Source organism: Podarcis filfolensis (genome assembly GCF_964270895.1).
Source record: "Podarcis filfolensis genome assembly, chromosome: 7".
NCBI classification, from domain to species: Eukaryota; Metazoa; Chordata; class Lepidosauria; order Squamata; family Lacertidae; genus Podarcis; species Podarcis filfolensis.
In genome coordinates this window covers 2,565,733-2,584,517 of record NC_139603.1, presented here as the reverse complement: position 1 = coordinate 2,584,517, position 18,785 = coordinate 2,565,733, and the positions used below count along the sequence as shown (strand labels likewise).

The 18,785-nt window shown below is 41.0% G+C and overlaps 1 protein-coding gene across 7 annotated transcripts in view; it reads left to right on the top strand.

Annotated features, from left to right (window-relative positions):
• CFAP61 (cilia and flagella associated protein 61) overlaps positions 1-18,785 on the top strand; it is a 126,215-nt gene that overhangs the window by 32,640 nt on the left and 74,790 nt on the right. For all 7 annotated transcript variants that reach the window (XM_083624433.1, XM_083624431.1, XM_083624432.1 and 4 more), the window contains 7 exons: positions 2,218-2,417; positions 3,416-3,455; positions 6,937-7,076; positions 9,473-9,599; positions 9,919-9,996; positions 12,785-12,991; positions 15,631-15,765. In XM_083624433.1, coding sequence (XP_083480559.1) covers positions 2,218-2,417; positions 3,416-3,455; positions 6,937-7,076; positions 9,473-9,599; positions 9,919-9,996; positions 12,785-12,991; positions 15,631-15,765 — 927 coding nt within the window. The remainder of the gene's footprint in view (positions 1-2,217; positions 2,418-3,415; positions 3,456-6,936; positions 7,077-9,472; positions 9,600-9,918; positions 9,997-12,784; positions 12,992-15,630; positions 15,766-18,785) is intronic.

Sequence of the window (18,785 nt, the reverse complement as noted above, 5' to 3'; positions counted from 1 at the left end):
ACAGATAAAAGGTTGGTCTCGCACATTCACAAAAGTACCAAGTGCACTATTTGGGTGAGCTTCAACTGTGCTCTCTCCGTACCAGCAGGCTTGATATGTGACTAGACTATCGTGTCTTTTTCATATCCGCTGATATTATGTTGGGTATTGTACATAATTTGAAATTTGTTTCATTGGGTTCAGCTGAATTCAGGGCACATGTTTTATACTATTTTGACTGAACTTGATTTGTTTCTGAAACTTGCCTTGAACATATGGGGAGATAATCAGATTAAACTCTGGAAAGTATTGGCTTGGTTTCAGATGTGGTGCCAGTTCATCACTGCAAACCGTGTTTGGCATCTTTTCTTATTTAGTGCTAGGATTTGTATTCATCATAACTTAATTCTCTTTTCTATCGCCGTTTAATTTTAAGAGATGATTTCCTGCCTACCTTTTCAATTTATGTAGCATTAATATAAGCGATCTAACCAGATGTAATGGTTTCACGTTTAATATTCAAACAGATATTGTACACTTCAAAGTTACTGCATAAATCTCTCCTTTAACACCATGCCGTACATCTGGAGTGGTTAACATAACTCTTATTTGTGACCAAAGCAGATGTTTTCCCCTTTTCTACTTCCATTTTTCAACTGATTTTGTGTGAGATGATTTTGCCAAGAATACAAATAGATTGCTTTTTTGTAATGATATTACTTCCTGTAAGTTATATTTAGGGTTCAGTCTTATACTGAAGATCTGTTTGCTGATAGGCAGTAGGGTTAGACAGAAGCCCTGGCCAAGCAGCAGGATGCCTGATACACTGTTATCATGACAGGTACATTGGTGGAACACCTGCGGTTGACTAGTGGAGCCATCCTATCATGTGGCATGTGAGGAGGAGGCAGCGGTGTAGCTAGCCGCTTGGGTGCCCGGTGCGGCACACACGTCCTGCAGCCGGGGGCGAGGCGAGCTGCCCATGGGGGTGGGGTGCGCTGTGTGGAGCCTCTCCGCCGCCTCCCCCTCAGCTGTAGGGTGGTTGAGGGAGAGGTGGGCAGACGCAAACCCCACGCTGCCGTTTCAGGAGAGACGCGTGGCTCGGGCACACTGCAGGCCCGGCGGTAAGTGCCAGCCCCCGCGGTGTGGTACCCAGTGCCAGCCACATTTCTTTATGTTTGTTGACTGAACTAAAAAGTTTCATGAGCCCATTTTTTAATACAATATGGTTTTTTAAAAATCTCATAGTTTTGTCATTTTGTCACACACACCCCCAGTGATGACACATGGGGCGGCCCGCTCCACCCCCTTCCTCCTGTCAGGATTCGTCCTACTTGCATGTAGGACCTCAATAGAGACACATGCCGACTGGCATGTTCTCTCCCTCCTGATCGGTCGTTCGGGAGCTTCGAAAGCTTTCTCCAGCCCGAACATCACAGTGGCTGATACCAAGAGGCATCAGCAAGCTTAGGGATCCGCAGAGTGTTAGCAGATTGCGTAACAGACTCAGCAACGCAGCATTTTGGCTAAACTACTTTATTTACATATAATACACCCAGAGCATTCTAACGCAGCTCCTTCCTCTTTCTCATCAGACAGCAAAGAGAAAGAACAAAGGACAATACAGTAGTCCCACATCACGGAACACAGTAATCCAAACATCCTGTCTCCATAACTTCCCACACTGTGGAATGAAAACATACACTGTCATGTGATAGAAAACAATCCCATGACTGCAAGCATGGAGCAAGAATCCTAACACCTCCACCACTGGGAGGAGGTGCTCAGCCGCTGGCTGTTTTTCCTCTGAAATTGCCTCTTTCAAGCTGCCTTTCTCTTCACAGTGAGAAAAAACACAGGAATTTTTTCCTCTTGGGAAGGGAGGGGAAGCACATTGAATGGATGATTTTGAAAAGTAAAACGGCTGTCATAGAGAGGACTAACTTACTCCACACTCACCATTCCTCATCCTCATCCTAGCCTCAAGTAGCAATCAGAGAAAAGTTACACTGAAACTCTGAATAATGGGTTGTTCAGATCAAATGTTCTGCATTTATCATGGCAGTAAGTGTATAAACAAAACCAGTATTGTACTAGTGTATAAAACCCTACTTTTAGAGTTGCTCTTCTGGGGGGGGGGGCTATAAGCCATTTTATTTTATTTATAATGTTAAAGCTACCATTATAAAAGTGAATTTAGAAATATCTTAATTGTTTTTTCATTGCTTCTCACTGTAGAGAGAGGGAGGACTTGCTAGAGTTTCATTAGAACGGCCAGAAACCAGCAGTTTAGAAATCAGCAGAAGCAAGGATTTGAAAACCTCCAAGACACCATCCATTCTGACTGTGGAGACAGAGCCTTTCCGTCCTACATATAAAGGAGAAGTGAATGCTTTTTGTATACAGCTCTTTTGTATTGATGAGAAACATGAAACAAGGCAAGTACCATAAATAATCTAGATATTTGATTTTAAATGGGAAAAAATGAGAGTACAGTCATACCTCAAGTTGCAAAAGTGATCCGTGCGGGAGGCACGTTCGCAACCCGCAGCATTCGCAACCCACAGCTCCGGGTTACTTCCGGGTTCCAGCACTTCTGCGCATGTGCGAGCTTCAAAACCCAGAAGTAACCTGTTCCGGTACTTCCGGGTTCAGCGCAGACTGCAACCCGCAGCGTTCACAACCTGAGGTATGACTGTATATTTTATATTTTTGATTTCTTTAATGTTTACTGACTTTTATTTATTTAAAATGTATAAGATTAAACTTCCCAATCAGTCAAACCAACCAACAAAAACCATGGTGTTTTAAATGGAATCCCAACCAGTAATCTGGCAGCTGCATTTTGAACCAGTTGAAGTTTCCAGGTCATCTTCAAGGACAGCCCCGTAGGAATTGAGGTTGCCACCAGCCTGTCAGCACTTGGGTCGTCGTTGAGGCAGAGGGAGCCATTCTCTTCTTTGCTTGCCCCTACCCATGATCCTGTTCAAAGCACTAATAGCTGTGAGGCGGTTCCTTCAGCTGTCTCTTCAAGTGTTCTGCCCCCTCCCAATGCCTCTCCCTCAGCATCTCCGTTTATCTCTGCATGCTGAGAGAGCAGGCGTGCCCTCCAGCCTTAATTTCTTTCCCACAGAAGCTTCCTGCAAATGCTCATACAGGTGGTCTGTTTGGTCACTGTGAGAACAGAATGCAGGGCTAGGTGGGCCTTTGGTCTGATCTAGCAGTGCTCTTATGTTTTCAGAATTGGGATCATGGCCAGCAGCACAACCTCACTCCAACTTGAATAAGGCTTATCATCATCTTGATGTATTGTTTTGTGTAGTTAAAGCTGCACAGGTTGGAGAATGCTTTCTAGAGTAGGTAGGAGTATTATAAAATAAATACTGCACAGTGGAAAAGTCAAGATTTTTGTAAAATTATTTGTTTTTATTTGCAGGTCATTAGATTTCATGAATTTTGTTTTCAACCTTTTCCCAGTAAGTATGTACATTTTCAAAGCCTTTGCTTTGCAATTAATGAATGAAATCAGTTTACCAGACATTGTATTTTCTTGTATTGAGCCAACTTCCTTTTAGGGGAGCAGAGAAATGGCAGGATGATTTTAAGGACTATTGCAAGGATTTGCTAGTGCACAAGTCAGAGGGATTGCAGTGCAAATCAGCAGAGAATAAACGATATCGACCCTAGGATAATGGGTTTCAGACAGAGCCAAGGGGGTTAAAATGACATTTCCTCCTTCTCTTCCTACCCAGCTTAGCTTCCAGGCATCCAGCTACTAAACTTCAAGGGAATTTTTTTCTGGTCTCCAGCCCTTAAACCCATTTCCATTTCCTAAAATTTCTTTTGTGACTGCTATCTCCTAGGAGACCAGAGAATGTCTCTTATTACCTAAAGTATGCCTGTACATACCTGAATGTGCAGAGTCTGATACAGAGGCATTTTTGTGCATGCAAGAATTCCAAGCTTCTGTGGGGGGCTGCTATATTTATTTTTAAATATATGTTACACTTCCCCCCCCACCCAATGCAACCAACAACAAATCCATAAATGCAATCCATTTTCATTTACAATATCACAGCTCTCGTGCTTGTAGAATAAAAATGGAAAATATACAAGTGGAGCAGGGTAACAACTTAATAGTTGAGGGTGAATAGTTTCAAGGTTTTCTGGCTCCCTTCAGCTACTTGCCCTTCCATATTTTAAAGCACAGTACAAGGAGCATGTGGCTCTGGCTCCATCCTTGAGGGAGAACTGTCCAAGCCTCCTTCAGGTCCCTTTCAGCTGGACAGCACGTCCTCAATGCCCTCTTATACTCCTGTCTCCAGAGTCCTGCCAAAATCAAACACTGCAAAATGAGCCAATGGCCAGTCAGTTCCCTGGGGAGGCGAGACTTACTACACTTGAGGTTCAGTTGGATTTTGGTGCTTACAGAGACAACAGCAGGACTTGAGGAGCTTTCCAAGGTCATGCAGGTGCTTTAGAGTCCTGTCAGATTTCCCCTACAAGCCTTAGGCTCTCACAGGGCTGCTGGAACCCTTTAGACTCCCAACTCTCATCAGCCCCAGCCAGCATGGCCAATGGTCAGGGATGTTGAGAATTGTAGTCCAGCAATATTTAGAGCACCGGGACGCGGGTGGCGCTGTGGGTAAAAACCTCAGCGCCTAGGGCTTGCCGATTGCATGGTCGGCGGTTCGAATCCCCGCGGCGGGGTGAGCTCCCGTCTTTCGGTCCCAGCTCCTGCCCACCTAAGCAGTTCGAAAACACCCTTAAGTGCAAGTAGATAAATAGGTACCGCTTTATAGCGGGAAGGTAAACGGCATTTCCGTGTGCTGCGCTGGTGCTGGCTCGCCAGTTGCAGCTTCGTCATGCTGGCCATGTGACCCGGAAGTGTCTCCGGACAGCGCTGGCCCCCGGCCTCTTAAGTGAGATGGGCGCACAACCCTAGAGTCGGACACGACTGGCCTGTACGGGCAGGGGTACCTTTACCTTTACCTTTAATATTTAGAGCAGGAATGGGAAATCTTTTCAGCCCGGCAGGCCAAATCCTTATTTCCCCCATCGTTGGCAGACCACTGAAACACAGATGGGGCTGCTCACCTACATCACCAAGACATCAGGTAACAATTTTTTTCTTCCCCCAAGTTTTTCCATTTTTCCCAGGCCATGCTGCAAAAGAGAATCCAAGCAAGGGGGTTCATTGATACTGTCTCCACGCTCTGCTTTCAGCACAGATTGGCTAGACCCCCCGAGTTGGAAACTCCTGAGTGTAGCCAAACCCAGTGGGGCTTGAAGTCATTGCCAATCAGCCTCACAGGCCAGAGGTTCCCACCCCACTCATCTAGAGAGCCACAGGTTCACCACCACTTTTTAAAAGCATCTTTTCTCATTTCCTAATAAAATAAATGGAACTCATATTGTCAATTTTTTAAAACAAAACCAGATTCAACATTGTGTAACTGAAATAAAGAATGTAACTTGGATGCTTCCACATTTTGAATATACCATAGAATTCCAGACACAAGATTAGTGGCAATACAATATGCATGAATGGCTTGGTGCCCATATAGTTAGATAAAATACAGAAACATTAACAGCAGAAAACCTCTGTGGCTAGTTACATATTCAGTTACAGATTCTGTGTTCAAGAACAGGTCATAATTGTGGAAAGTGAAAATGCAAAGTATGTAGAAAGTATCTCTATTTACTGTGGACTGAAATATTTATTTTCAAATTCAGCCCTTTCCAAATGGACAATTTTTTACTATTTAATAAAATGCCTAGTAATTAATAAGGACTATATGTATTACAAAATATTATATTTGTATAAATACACTTAATCTGTGTGGAAAACATGTTCTCATGAGGCTAATGTAATAATAAATAATAATATTTTTTTATTTATACCCTGCCCTTCCCAGTTCAGGAAAACCAGTCTCAGGGTGGCTAACAACACATTTAAAACACTTAATTGATGCTCCACAAAAGCCAGCATAAAATACGGTATAAAGCGTAAATAACAATAAAATCAAGAATCAAAAATCAATTTAGGGGGGAAATCCATCCAATAAACATTAGATGATCACCAAGGCTAGCTGGCTAAATCAGTCCCACTTGGGCCAGCGAGGAGACCAGGGGAGAACCAGCTGTGGGATCCCAGGGCGGGCAATCTTTACAAAAAGGGGAGGGGGAGGGAAGGAAGGGGAACAAAAGATAAGGCCAGGTTCAAATTTAAAGCCAGGCGGAATAGTTCTGTCTTACAGGCCCTGCGGAAGGAAGTTAAATCCTGCAGGGCCTTGGTCTCATTGGACAGAGCTTTCCACCAGGTCGGAGCCATTACTGAGAAGGCCCTGGCCCTGGTGGAGGATAATGTAGTATAATGTTCTCCCGAGCAAGCCCCATTGAAATGAATAGGAATTGTGCCAGAGCACAGCCAAGAGCATCATGCATTTTAGTGGGGTTTGCCTGGGAGAATTTCACAGTGAATTGAGCTCTGTAGAGAATAAGGGATTAAGCAGATATTTCATTTCATTTCATTTCAGTTTTAATTTGTAGACTGCCTTTCTATATTACTATACACAAGGCGGTTATGGAACTGGGACTGCTTTCCCGCAGTTACTATTACACTTCTTGTGATTTTATGAAAATGAGGTGAATATATAAATCACATTGAGTCCTTTTTTCATGCATTATGGCTTAGATCCAGAGAACTGCTTGTGCGACAGGATTCCTCCTGCTACCCCTCCCCACGGCAGTTCCCTGCAGCACATCCCATCCCATCCTGGAGGGTCCTCTAACCTTCAAGAGCCTGAGCAAAAAGGAGGAGTTGCAACCATGCTTCTTTTGATCCCATTCTATATGTTGCGTATAATATTGTCTTTCCCTATGTGTATTTCCTTAAACAGCTTACATTTTTTTTTTCAGTTTTTGTGGCCTAGTGTAGTATATTATTTCTTTCAGGACAAAGACTTCTGCATTATCTCGGTTCCACATATGGTGCCTGAATTTTATCTGATCCAGAATTTTGTCCGGGTTATACCCTTTAGCAGCTGTACACTGGATCAAGAGCTCTATGTGTTTCACCGTTCAGGATTACTCAAGTTAGTGGCACATTTTGCTACTACAGAAGATTTTGTGGTATTGCTTGTATCTGAGTTGTTGTCACACCATTTTAGTTTTACTCCATCAGTTTATTTCTTTTTATAGTCTTTGCTAATCAGTTGCTTTGTTTGTGGGAAACAAATTATCTATAAAAAGTTCTATTGCTAGGGTCTGTATAATTTAAAGGGGTATCTTAAAGGATTTTAATAGTTATTCTGTGGCAAAAGAGTTGGGTACTTTAAGCAAGATATGCATTTACCGGTAAATGAAAAGACAAAAGTGAAAGCATTATAGGCAAGAGTTGGATTGGATATAAAGAACTAGACCACCTAGTTCTTGTATAAAGATACCCAAGTTAAATAGTATAGTTTCTGGATAAGATGTGAATGTGAGCTGAAAACTAACCAGTAATGGAAAAATTCTGAGTAACATAAAAGCTAGTGTCAAGCCCTTAATAATTCCTTCCTGATGAGGAAGTAAAACAAAGATCAATGTGATGTTTTTGTACAGTGAGGTTTTAAAAGACATATGAATAAAAAGTGAGTTGCTCAAAATGGATGAAAAGCAAAGCCCACTGAAGGAAGCATAGAGAGACAGAGGGAGGACTTGTGAAAGTGCAAAGTCAGAGAGATAAAGGGAATGGCTCTAAATGAAATACTGATTAGCAAAGCTTTTGACAAGGAAAAGTCCTCACACAGAATTTAGAAGATGGCAAATTCAACTCTAGGCCTGCTACTTAACAAGAAAGGATGAAAAATAATATATAACAGGGTGTAGGCTGAAATGCTTAATGGATACTTCTCTTCAATTTTGACAGCAAATCATCATAATAATGTCAAATGAATTGGGCTTCTAGAATGAGTTGATTCCTTACTGAGGGCGAAATAAACGTAAAGAGGCTAAATATATCTTTTCTCTTAGTCTTTGATTCTCATAATGGGTCAGCTTTTTATGTAGATACCAATTTTTCAGGTATTGTTCTACCCATTTTCAGCTGCTTATTACTAATTGCATGTACAGAAACTTCCTGTATTTTGTGAGTATATACTGGGGAGGTAGAAGTAGTCAGTGTTTGATATCCAGAAAAATAGGAGGAAAGTATCAAAAGATGTCATAAAAGGTATCCTGTACTATATTAAGCAACCAATAAGCAACCAATTCTGATTTATAAAAATTTCCCAAGTTTCAAACTTACTGCTCTTTCCAACTCAGCAGCATTTCTCACATACAACCTCCACTCTGTGGAAAGTTTGCAAAAGGAAAATAGCATTGAAAAATAGTAGCAACCTCAAAATATACTCAGTAACTTTCCCATAGTAGTTCTTTTATGGTGCTGTTTTGATGTTTTTGTGGACTAGTAGAGTTCTTGCCTCTTTAGGCAAGGAGACAACTGCAGACGTAATGATGCATGTACTACTGGTTTTTTACTTATTATTTTGCCAAACATTCTATCTGTGTTAACCTCTGATGGCTCAGTCATTTGATGGGCAAGGATCAACAAGTGGTAAAATGAACGTGTGCCAATTCAGTCTAGATGACTCCCTGGTATATAAATAATAAAGGAGTCTGCAGAATGTGCTGCTTGTCAATGAAAGGTTAGTGGCTTATCCAGACATAAGCAGGTACCTAGGAGTATACCTACTACAAATCTTTGAGCACTAGATTTTAGGGAAATATGATTTGTAATAAGTACAGTTGATCAAAATATGCAATTTTATTTAGCTACTTTTCACTGTTCTTGAATGGAGCAGCCAAGCATCCATCAGCTCAGCCAGCGTATGCTCTCTTTGGGTGAAATGGCCACGTGGTACTTGTAAGAGTGGGTGAATATTTAACAAAGTTATTGGACGTTGTGCTGATCTGGAAGGATTTTTGAATTAGAGGCTCCATCTTTGAACACTGATATCTAATATGCGCATTTTAGAATCAAGTGGTGGTTATGTTTCATGAGAGACTCTTAACGGTTACATTTAAAATGGAAAGTGTTAATCCAGAACTGGTTCATAATGCTTGGCATGTTCACAAATACCCAGTACTTTTCAGAGCAAGTGGAGAGATGCTTATACATTCATACACCAAAATTCAGCTCCCAGAATTCTTTGAGAGAAGCCATGCCAGTTACTGATCTCAAATTGATGTATGTTTGTTTATATGTACACTGTGAGGTGTAAGAATATTGAATCCTACTTCAGTTTTTTCTCTAGTAGAGGAGCAACTCAAACCAGCATTGAAGGGTTTTAAGTGACTTGATGTCACTGCAGTGTGATAATACAGTATCAAAACCAAAATTTTCCTGGTGATAGTCACATTTGGGTATTTAAGCCTGGAATCTGAGACAATTTGTAGATGCCATTGTTTGCTGCATATAGAGGATTTGGGTTTATTTCTCTAACAGGTCCTTTATTGTAAGACCAGCAAGAACCAGTGATGTCGCCGGTGTTGAATTACTAATCCAAACTTTGAAATTGAACAAAAGTATATTGGATGACCTAAATGGCTACATATTGGCACGAAGAGATCCAGTAAGTTGTTACACTGCATTATATTGCTTCTGTTTGAACTTTATTGTGAGAGTGTTCAAATAGGAATCTGCTCATTTGTGCTAAACTGCTAAACTGGCAGTCTTCAAAATTGCTGCTATACTAAACCAGCGTACAGAAGACACCTTTCTGGTGCAAAAAGTAAAATGCCCTTTGGGCCTTTTATATTATTATAATCCATGTCAGAGAGAGTGTACTGTGTGGGAGGGGAGCTGAGAAGAGATGGGTGTTTAAATAAAGAACATTAATTAAAGTATTAGAGTAGAAGAATGTACACCAAATCTTTTGCTTTGTTTTTCAGGATGGAACACCAATTCAAGCATTTGTAGCAGAAGTTTTGCATCAAATTGTTGGAATATCAGTTATTAGAAATGAAACGGTATATATTCTTATATGCAGATCTTTTCCTTTTTGATGGAAGGATTTAGAACACTAAATTAATGTTAAATGTTCTCAAAGGCAGGAATGTTTTTATTCAGATAAACATTTTGAACATTCGCTTCCTTCCACAGCTAATGTGTGATGTGTGAATAATGTTTGAACAATCCTTAGTTAAAGGAGAAAAGAAAAACAAGATTGCTGGAGGAGAAAATTTTGTATATCCCAGCAATATACAGTTTTTCTCATCCACAGTCTTGTTCTTTAAAACAAAATGAGGCACTAAATTCAGAATATTTACCATAAATGCAATTTGTATGTTTTTGTCCCTTTTTTCTTGAAAAACAGAGATTCAAGTTGATTTATTCTGCCTTCAAACAGAAGAAATAGTTTTGAAATGAATTATTATTTACCCCCCTTTGCTATTTTACAACGATAAGGAAGTTTTATAAAGGCAGGCAGGATCCATCTAAGAAACTGAGTGACCTTGCCAGCAATTCCTTGTTAAATTTCTCATTTTAATATGGTAGAAAACCATATGACTTTAACTCTGGATGATATGGAATGCAATATCTTTAAAGGTATATTAATTGCTTCCAACAGTTAGGGGATTCCTGTAATTTGGTAATGAGGATCAATCCACAGATTCTAGTAAGCCAATAACTGGTCTTTTTAAATATAGTTGTAAATAAAAGCAATACTATGTTGTTTTTTAAATAAAAACCCCCCTCTACCAATATGCTTAATTTTTAATAGTTGTCCATATGGTCTTGGTTTTAGGACACAAAACAGCCAGACATTTTAAATATAGTGTGTAAATAAATGCAAAACTGTTTTTAAAAGCTACTGTTTCATTTTCAAAAGCTACCTATATGGTCTCATTTTGCAGTACAATCAACTGGGAAATGATCTGCACAAATCCCACTGACATGGAACTTGTGCAGGAGAGTTTCCTGGTGTATAGTTACTTCCTTGGTGGTAGTGATCCCTCTTTCTTGAAAGAAAAACGATTACAAATATTTGCATTATAGCTGTTCCAAAACAGAAGCACAGCTCTTTCCTTAATCAGTATATTGAATTGATATACTCCCGTGCCCGTCTTGGCTGATTAGAGTGTGTCCAGACGAGGTGCGGGCCCTCCTGGGGGATATCATCAATTTGTCCCTTGGCATGGGGACATTCCCAGGGGAACTGAAGGAGGCAGTGGTGCGCCCGCTCTTAAAGAAAACATCATTAGATCCTTTAGATCTATCCAATTACCGCCCGGTTTCGAATCTTCCGTTCCTGGGTAAGGTGATTGAGAGAGCGGTTGCTGAACAGCTTGGTGGGTTTCTGGATGAAACATCGGCTCTGGATCCATTCCAGTCCGGCTTCCGCGCTGGTCATGGGACCGAGACAGCTCTGGTTGCCCTAACAGATGATCTTCGTAGACAGCTGGATTGAGGCGGGTCGGGGCTGCTGATTCTTCTAGATCTGTCAGCAGCTTTCGACATGGTCGATCACAAACTTCTGGACCACCGCCTTGCCGACCTGGGGATCCAGGGCACAGTCCTTCAATGGCTGCGCTCGTTTCTCTCTGGTCGGGGACAGAGGGTGGCGCTTGGGGGGGAATTGTCATCGCGCCACTCCTTGGTGTGTGGAGTACCTCAGGGTGCGATACTCTCCCCGATGCTTTTCAACATCTTTATGCGTCCCCTCGCCCAGCTTGTCCGGAGTTTTGGGCTGGGTTGCCATCAGTATGCCGATGACACCCAACTCTATCTGTTGATGGATGGCCATCCTGACTCGGCCCCAGACACACTGACCAGATGTCTGGAAGCTGTGGCTGGATGGTTACGTGGGAGCCGGTTGAAGCTAAATCCTTCGAAGACAGAGGTCCTGTGGCTGGGACGGGACGATATGGGATTGGGGGGCAACTCCCATCTCTTGCGGGGGCGCAGTTAGTGCCAGCACCATCCGTTAAGAGTTTGGGTGTAATCTTCGACACCTCCCTTTCCATGGAGGCGCAGATTGCAGCTATAACAAAGGCGGCATTTTTCCATCTCCGCCAAGCTAAGCAGTTGGCTCCTTACCTCTCTCGCCCTGACCTAGCCACTGTGATCCACGCGACGGTCACCTCCAGACTGGATTATTGTAACTCGCTCTACGTGGGGCTGCCCTTAAGACTGACCCAGAAACTCCAGCGGGTGCAGAATGCTGCAGCGAGACTCCTTACGGGGTCTTGGCTGCGAGATCACATTCACCCGGTGCTATATCAGCTGCACTGGCTCCTGGTGGAGTACAGGATCAGGTTTAAGGTGCTGGTTTTAACCTTTAAAGCCCTATACGGCCTAGGACCCTCGTACCTACGGGACCGCCTCTCCTGGTATGCCCCACAGAGAAACTTACGATCTTCAAATAAAAACATCTTGAAGGTCCCAGGCCACAGAGAAGTTAGGTTGGCCTCAACTAGAGCCAGGGCTTTTTCGGCTGTGGCTCCGACCTGGTGGAACACTCTTTCACAAGAGACTAGGGCCCTGCGGGACTCGACATCTTTCCGCAGGGCCTGCAAGACAGAGCTGTTTGGCCAGGGCACAGCCTGACTCCCTCCCTTGGCATTCTTCGCGGAGCTCTGGCCCAATGGTGGCCAGTGGCTTGAATTTAATTAATTTTATAATGAATGATTTTAGAGTGTTGTTTGTGTTGTACTTTTGTACTGTTTTATTGTTGTTAGCCGCCCTGAGCCCGGCTTCGGCTGGGGAGGGCGGGATATAAATAAAATTTATTATTATTATTTTTATGTTTTCCAGGATATAGAATATATTCGCTCACACTACAACATTGAAGACTTTATTTATTTCAGTCATCACCAGCAGGAAGAGCATGGTCACCTTTACCATTTTGCACTGAATCCAGTCTTTCATCACTATGCAAAACATTTTATGAAGGAGATGCTTCGACTAGCCTACAAATCTTGTCTCTATTACCCTATTTATCCTCAGCCTGAAGATGGCAAGGTAAACTATAATCATTTAGTCAAGAAGTAGATTGATTTTATATATGTAAATGTTGCTGATTGGTTTTTAATTTTATTTACTCTTTCCCTTGGGTGTATGTAGAATTTGCCAACAAAAATGTACACATGTGTAACAATTGGCAAATATTTCTAACTTACATAGTTAGAAATAAATACAACCAATAGAGATTCCCAGGGCTCGCACAGAAGGATATATTATGATAATTAATTACTAATTACTAATTATTAATATTATATATTATATGTATTGTGTATAGTCGCATCTGTTTGTCTTTTAAAACCCACAGAAATGTGCTTTCTATGTAGAATCCTAGAACTAGAAGAGAGTCAGTTGGTTGTCTCAACTTATTTCCATCAGCAAGAGCTACGTTGTGAACTTTCTTGAAAACCTCCAGGAAAGAAGATTCTTCATGCAGTTCCTTTTTAAATAGTTAATTCTAGGGCCCAACCTTACTTTTATCCAATGAGCTTCAGGGTCACATTCCTTTTAGTGTGCATAGGACAAGCTTTTTATTTAGGATACTTCATTTCAAAATGGCTCAATAGTAAAGCCTAAAAAAGAATAAATAGCTTTTTCTACATCGTTTTCATTATTGATATTTACTTGCTTAAAATAATGGTATAGACTGGGTTATGATGAGGTTACCTGAGGAATTCAGCTTGCTTTAGCCAGAGCTGTAGTCACATTGATAGCCATTTTAGAGAAATTCCCTATAAAATAAGGGTGCAAAGCTGCCACCTACACATCATGCTTTATTTTTAAACCTTTACATCCAAGTTTCCATACTTGGACATAAATTTGTGGGATAAAAATATAAGGATCTCAGATTTTAGTATGTTCTGCACACACTATACCTTTTAACACACATTCTTTCCCTCAAAGAATTCTGGGTACTGTAGTTTACCCTTCACAGAGTTACAATTCCCAACAACCCTTAACAGACTATAGTGCCCAGAATTCTTTGGAGGGGGAAAAGTGCTTTAAAGGAATAGTGTGGATGCAGCCTTACTCCCTCATCTCATACTGAACAGCTGAATACTCAGCTCTTGACAGAAGACTCTCAAAGGACTTCATTCAAATACATGATCCCTCGCCCTCTCTCATTTTGATATTCATTAGCATTAGGAACCAAAAGGTCATAAGCTTTGGTAGGTCAGCCTCAAATGTTTGAAGATGGACTGATTTTGAACAAGGACTCAAGAAAATGTCCTTTGTACAAAAAAGACAGTGTAAACTCTGAAGGAATGGGCCTCGATCCAAAGAAATACCTCTGCACATGCTCCCCATGCTCCATTGCCTCTTTTAAGCTCTGGAAAATGACTCCCCTAGTCCCTGGAAGCACCTTTTCAAGGGATGCCAGGAGAAGGGAGAGCAGGACAAGTTCCAGTGCATACATGGAATGTCGCACATGGCTCTTTGGATCACAGTGCTCTTGCTGTTCGTAGCCCTTTTTAAGCTCTTGATTTCAGATGAGCAAGTTACATTTTATGACCTGAAATATTACCATTACCCTTATTCAGGCATTCAAGCCCTCACACAATTAGAAATACATGAGGCGGGGGGAGTAGGATCATGCTTGCAGGCCCCATCCCCTCTGTTGCATCCCTGTTGCCTGGCTGTGCCACCATCCACATAGCAGAGAAAAAGATCTGAATTGGGCAGCCTGATCTACAAGTGTGGGCTCCTTACGTGATTTGGAACCCTGGCCACATGGGGGAAGCTTATGCATGTAAAGAAGACTCCTTGCTTCAGAACCTTGTCTGATGTGTGTGTGTGCAGCCCGAGAAGTTGGCCCTCCTTTCCCCTTGCATAATTCTAATTGCATATGGGATTGAATGAATGCCTACCATATATGCAGCTGAAATGGGGGGAAATTATGCAGGAAAGAAGCATTAGAAATACTTGGTTCTCTTCTACACTGAAGAAAATTAAGGTTGTTTTTTTGGGGGATGTCATTTCTGTTTAAACAGCAGGTTCCAGACTTTTTTTTTAATGTGACAGACTTTTGGAAACTTTTTTGTTTTTTGCATTTCCTGTTGCTCCCCAACTGTTGTTTAAATGCAGATTATAACTAAACTTGCAGTAAGGTAAATGTATTTTTAATCATTTCCTGTATTTATGGAAGGATGGAGATTTTTTTCCTTCACGTTTATGCTACTTCATTAACATTTGTATTTGAATGAAAATGACTTTTTACTTCATGTGCATTTTCTATGTGCATGTTTAACTTCTCCTTTGCCAAACAACCAGAGGTGAACAGTAAGCATGTAACGTCCTTAATGAGCATGGATGAAGATGATTCATGATTGCACTGAAGGAATATATTCCTGTGGGGAAACTACTTGTGCTACAAAATCCCATAAACCAAACCACTTGTTTATCTGTCGTTCCCACTGAGATAGTAATATAATTACTCTCATAATTATCTTCATTAGTGTCAGGAATTAGCTGCAATCCATTCCTCTGCTCTGAGAGTGTTTATTTATTTTTTGGTGATATTTCTCCTGGATTTAATCAAGAGGATAAAGGATTCTTAAATTCACAAAGCACCGCTACAGACATCTGTGATGCACTTTTATGACATTATCTGCGCTAAAATATAGCTTGTTGTCCTTCAGTTCCAGAATCCCTGTGCCCATTCCCTGACATCTGCCCTTCATTACATGGTTCCCGTGCGACCAAGACGACAGATTGTCTATCCTCTGGAAAAACTTGGCATAAATGCTCCAGCAAAAGAGGTCTCTAAGGATCAGGTGGGTAACAGAAGCCGCAGTAAGCAAAAGGCATAGCTCCAACTAAATGTAGGATTTGGCAGATGGGATGACATTACTGTCTTAATGTTGGTGTGCTGCTTCTTAATTATCTTGAACCTGATGTTCATGCCCTTACTTTGTCGTGCTCTGCTATCTTTTTTTAACATGTGTTTCAAACAGAGAATTGCAACTAGCAGCCTTTAAATTATTCAGAATGTTGATAATAATAATTTAAGTATTTAAAATCGTCAGATTCACAGGATGGATATTTTATCAGACTATTTTATTCTGCAGTTTGATCCTTCCCAGAAAAACAAAGTCATGGGCTTGTAATTCCTTCTATAGCTTTCCCCTCGTCAAAAAGGCCATTTGCACTAGTGAAAAAAGCAGTATCTGACTGTGGTCATAAAAAGAGCTCTGCTGAACCATAGCAGCAAAGTTTCATCTAGCCCAGCTTTGTTTCCTTTTGGTGGCCAAAAACAGATGCCTCTTGGAGCCCACAGCCTCTCTCGCTGTCAGCTCCCAGCAACTCAATGCTTTATCACCTCTGAGGTTGCTGTGTAGCCATCTATTTATTTATTTATTTATTTAGCTATGTATCTGCAGTCAGCACTTTAAATAAAAATACATCAATGCTGATTTTGAAAGAAGAGAAAATTCATGTTGAAAATTATGGCAAATAGCTGGCCTCTCCTCCACGAATTTGTCTAATCCCTTTTTAATCAGGCCCCCAGCCCCAACAAGGGAGAAGTGGTGTGCGCATTGAGGATGGTGCTGGATGCAGTAGGTGCGCCATCTGTTGCTGTGCATGTAGATCATTAAATCGGAGTCTCTTCATGTGGCTGTTGGACATGGGGGATTTTGTGCCCCCACAGTTGCCCCTTGCACATCTAAGCGTGGAAACTTATTCCTGCACACAGATTCACCTTTCTCTGGTTGGGGGACATAAAATGGACCCACATTTACAACTGCATTCAGCAATATTCTTTACATTTTTCTCAGCGTATTTTTTTAGTTTCTTAGCTGCTTGTTTATATTTCATAAAATCATGTACACTGCTTGATGGTAAAAAAACAAACACACACAAAGCAGTTTACAGAAATAGTGTACTGATGCTAATTGGACATGCAGAATTTTTTAAAACAAGGAAAATGGATTGTGTATCTGTTCATTCCCATGTTTAAGTAACAAAGGAAGAAATATGCCAAGATACCTCTTCTTTGTTGGTGCTAAGTCATCTACTTGTAAATCAGCTAGAAAAAGATACATAAAGGTTTTTGTATTGGTTTTATGATGAATGTTACTTTTCTGACACAAAGAACTTATAGCACAGTTCAAATTTTCCATTTCATATTTGCTTAATAGATTTTTGGCTTCACAAATCTCAAGTAGCTAAAATGTTTCAAACTGTGCCTCAACCGTATAGATTGTGGTTTTGAATTCCCCCCATATCTCTAGGAACTTTTTCTCTACTTCTTTACTTTCTGCTACTATTCTATGATGAAATCTCCTCTGTACTTCTATTTTCTAATTCCATTCCTTCCTTTCTGTCCCGATCTTTTAGTAATCCTCAGAACCATTACATTTTACATTTTTCTAGCACAATTTCACCCTGCTTTTCTTGTGCTTGCTGCCTCATTTGTGAAGAATCCTTTAGTTGAAAACAACTTTTATATACACACATCTTTTTCATTGTCTATAGAACTATATATCTATATTAATATATAGTTTTCTCTATATATATTTATTGTTAAAATAATTCATGGTTTCCATTTTCTCAAGACCCTCTTTTCTGATTAGTTCATGCTCTTCAAAATAGGAATCTGTTGTTTGTTTATCTTGGTATTGGGCTAAAACCTAATTAAATACTAACATATTTATGCCTTGATTCCATCCTCCACACATATATATTGTTCTATCGGCTGTTCTGATCCCTTCCACATTCCCTTCTCATGTCCCTTTTCTGCTTCTTCCCAGCTTGCCTTCCTTTAATTCCTGGAATTTTCATATTAGAATTTCTCAGCGACATTTCCCCACCAAATTCCCCTACCAGCCATCTCATTGCTGTCCAGTTCTTCTGTCCTAGCTGCATCCCATATGCCCTCTCCTATCTCTGTTCACTTGTCTCCTGTGTACTGACTTATACCTTGGTTGTTCCCATCACCGACTTGTCCTCAGTTGCCATAAGGAAAAAGTGTTTCTATGTGATTTCACCAATGCGTCTTGGAACGTAACCCCTGTGTAAATGGGGGGGGGTTGCCTGTATAGGGGCGAAATGTCCTAAATTAGTCCTTTGTTCTACCATGTGCAATTCTCTGCCTGTGAAAAGTGACACTATAGGAAAGTTGCAGTAGCACTAAAGCTATATAAAGAAGCAAATAATAAACTCATCTCTTTCTGGCCTCTCACAGCCTCTAACATTTAAGGTGCATTGGACCCCAGACGTCCCAGGGCACATGAGGCCATTACCTTGCTGAAACAAAGGATGCCTGGGTCTAGTCATTGCATTGATGGGAGACTGCCTGGGAACCAAGGGCAGTCCTATCACCACATGGGTTTCTACTTGCACAATGGGAGGAACCCCTAGACCAGATTTAGGAAATGTGCAAGGGGAGGAGAGGAGGAAATACTCAGTTGCACAAGCAGAAAACCTTGCGCTGACGGAATGTTCACATAGGGCTACTTTGGATTCAAACATACATGTATGTCCCTTTAGGCTCCATGATGGAAGAAAGCCTTGTGCATGCGACACTAAGTTGCTGTTGTTTGAGATTGATAATTATTGTGTGAAAAAAATACTTTCTTTGGATTGTAGCCAACTAAGTTACACTCAGAATAGACCGTTTGTTTGTTTGTTTGTTTGTTTGTTTATGTATTCATTTATTAAATTTGTATTCCACCCTATACCTGTAGATCTCAGGGCAGATCACATTATATAAAAAAAGAAAATGCATAATAACAACAAAAACAAAGTCAACCCAATAATCCCCCTTTCCACAACACATTTTAAAAGGGCACTG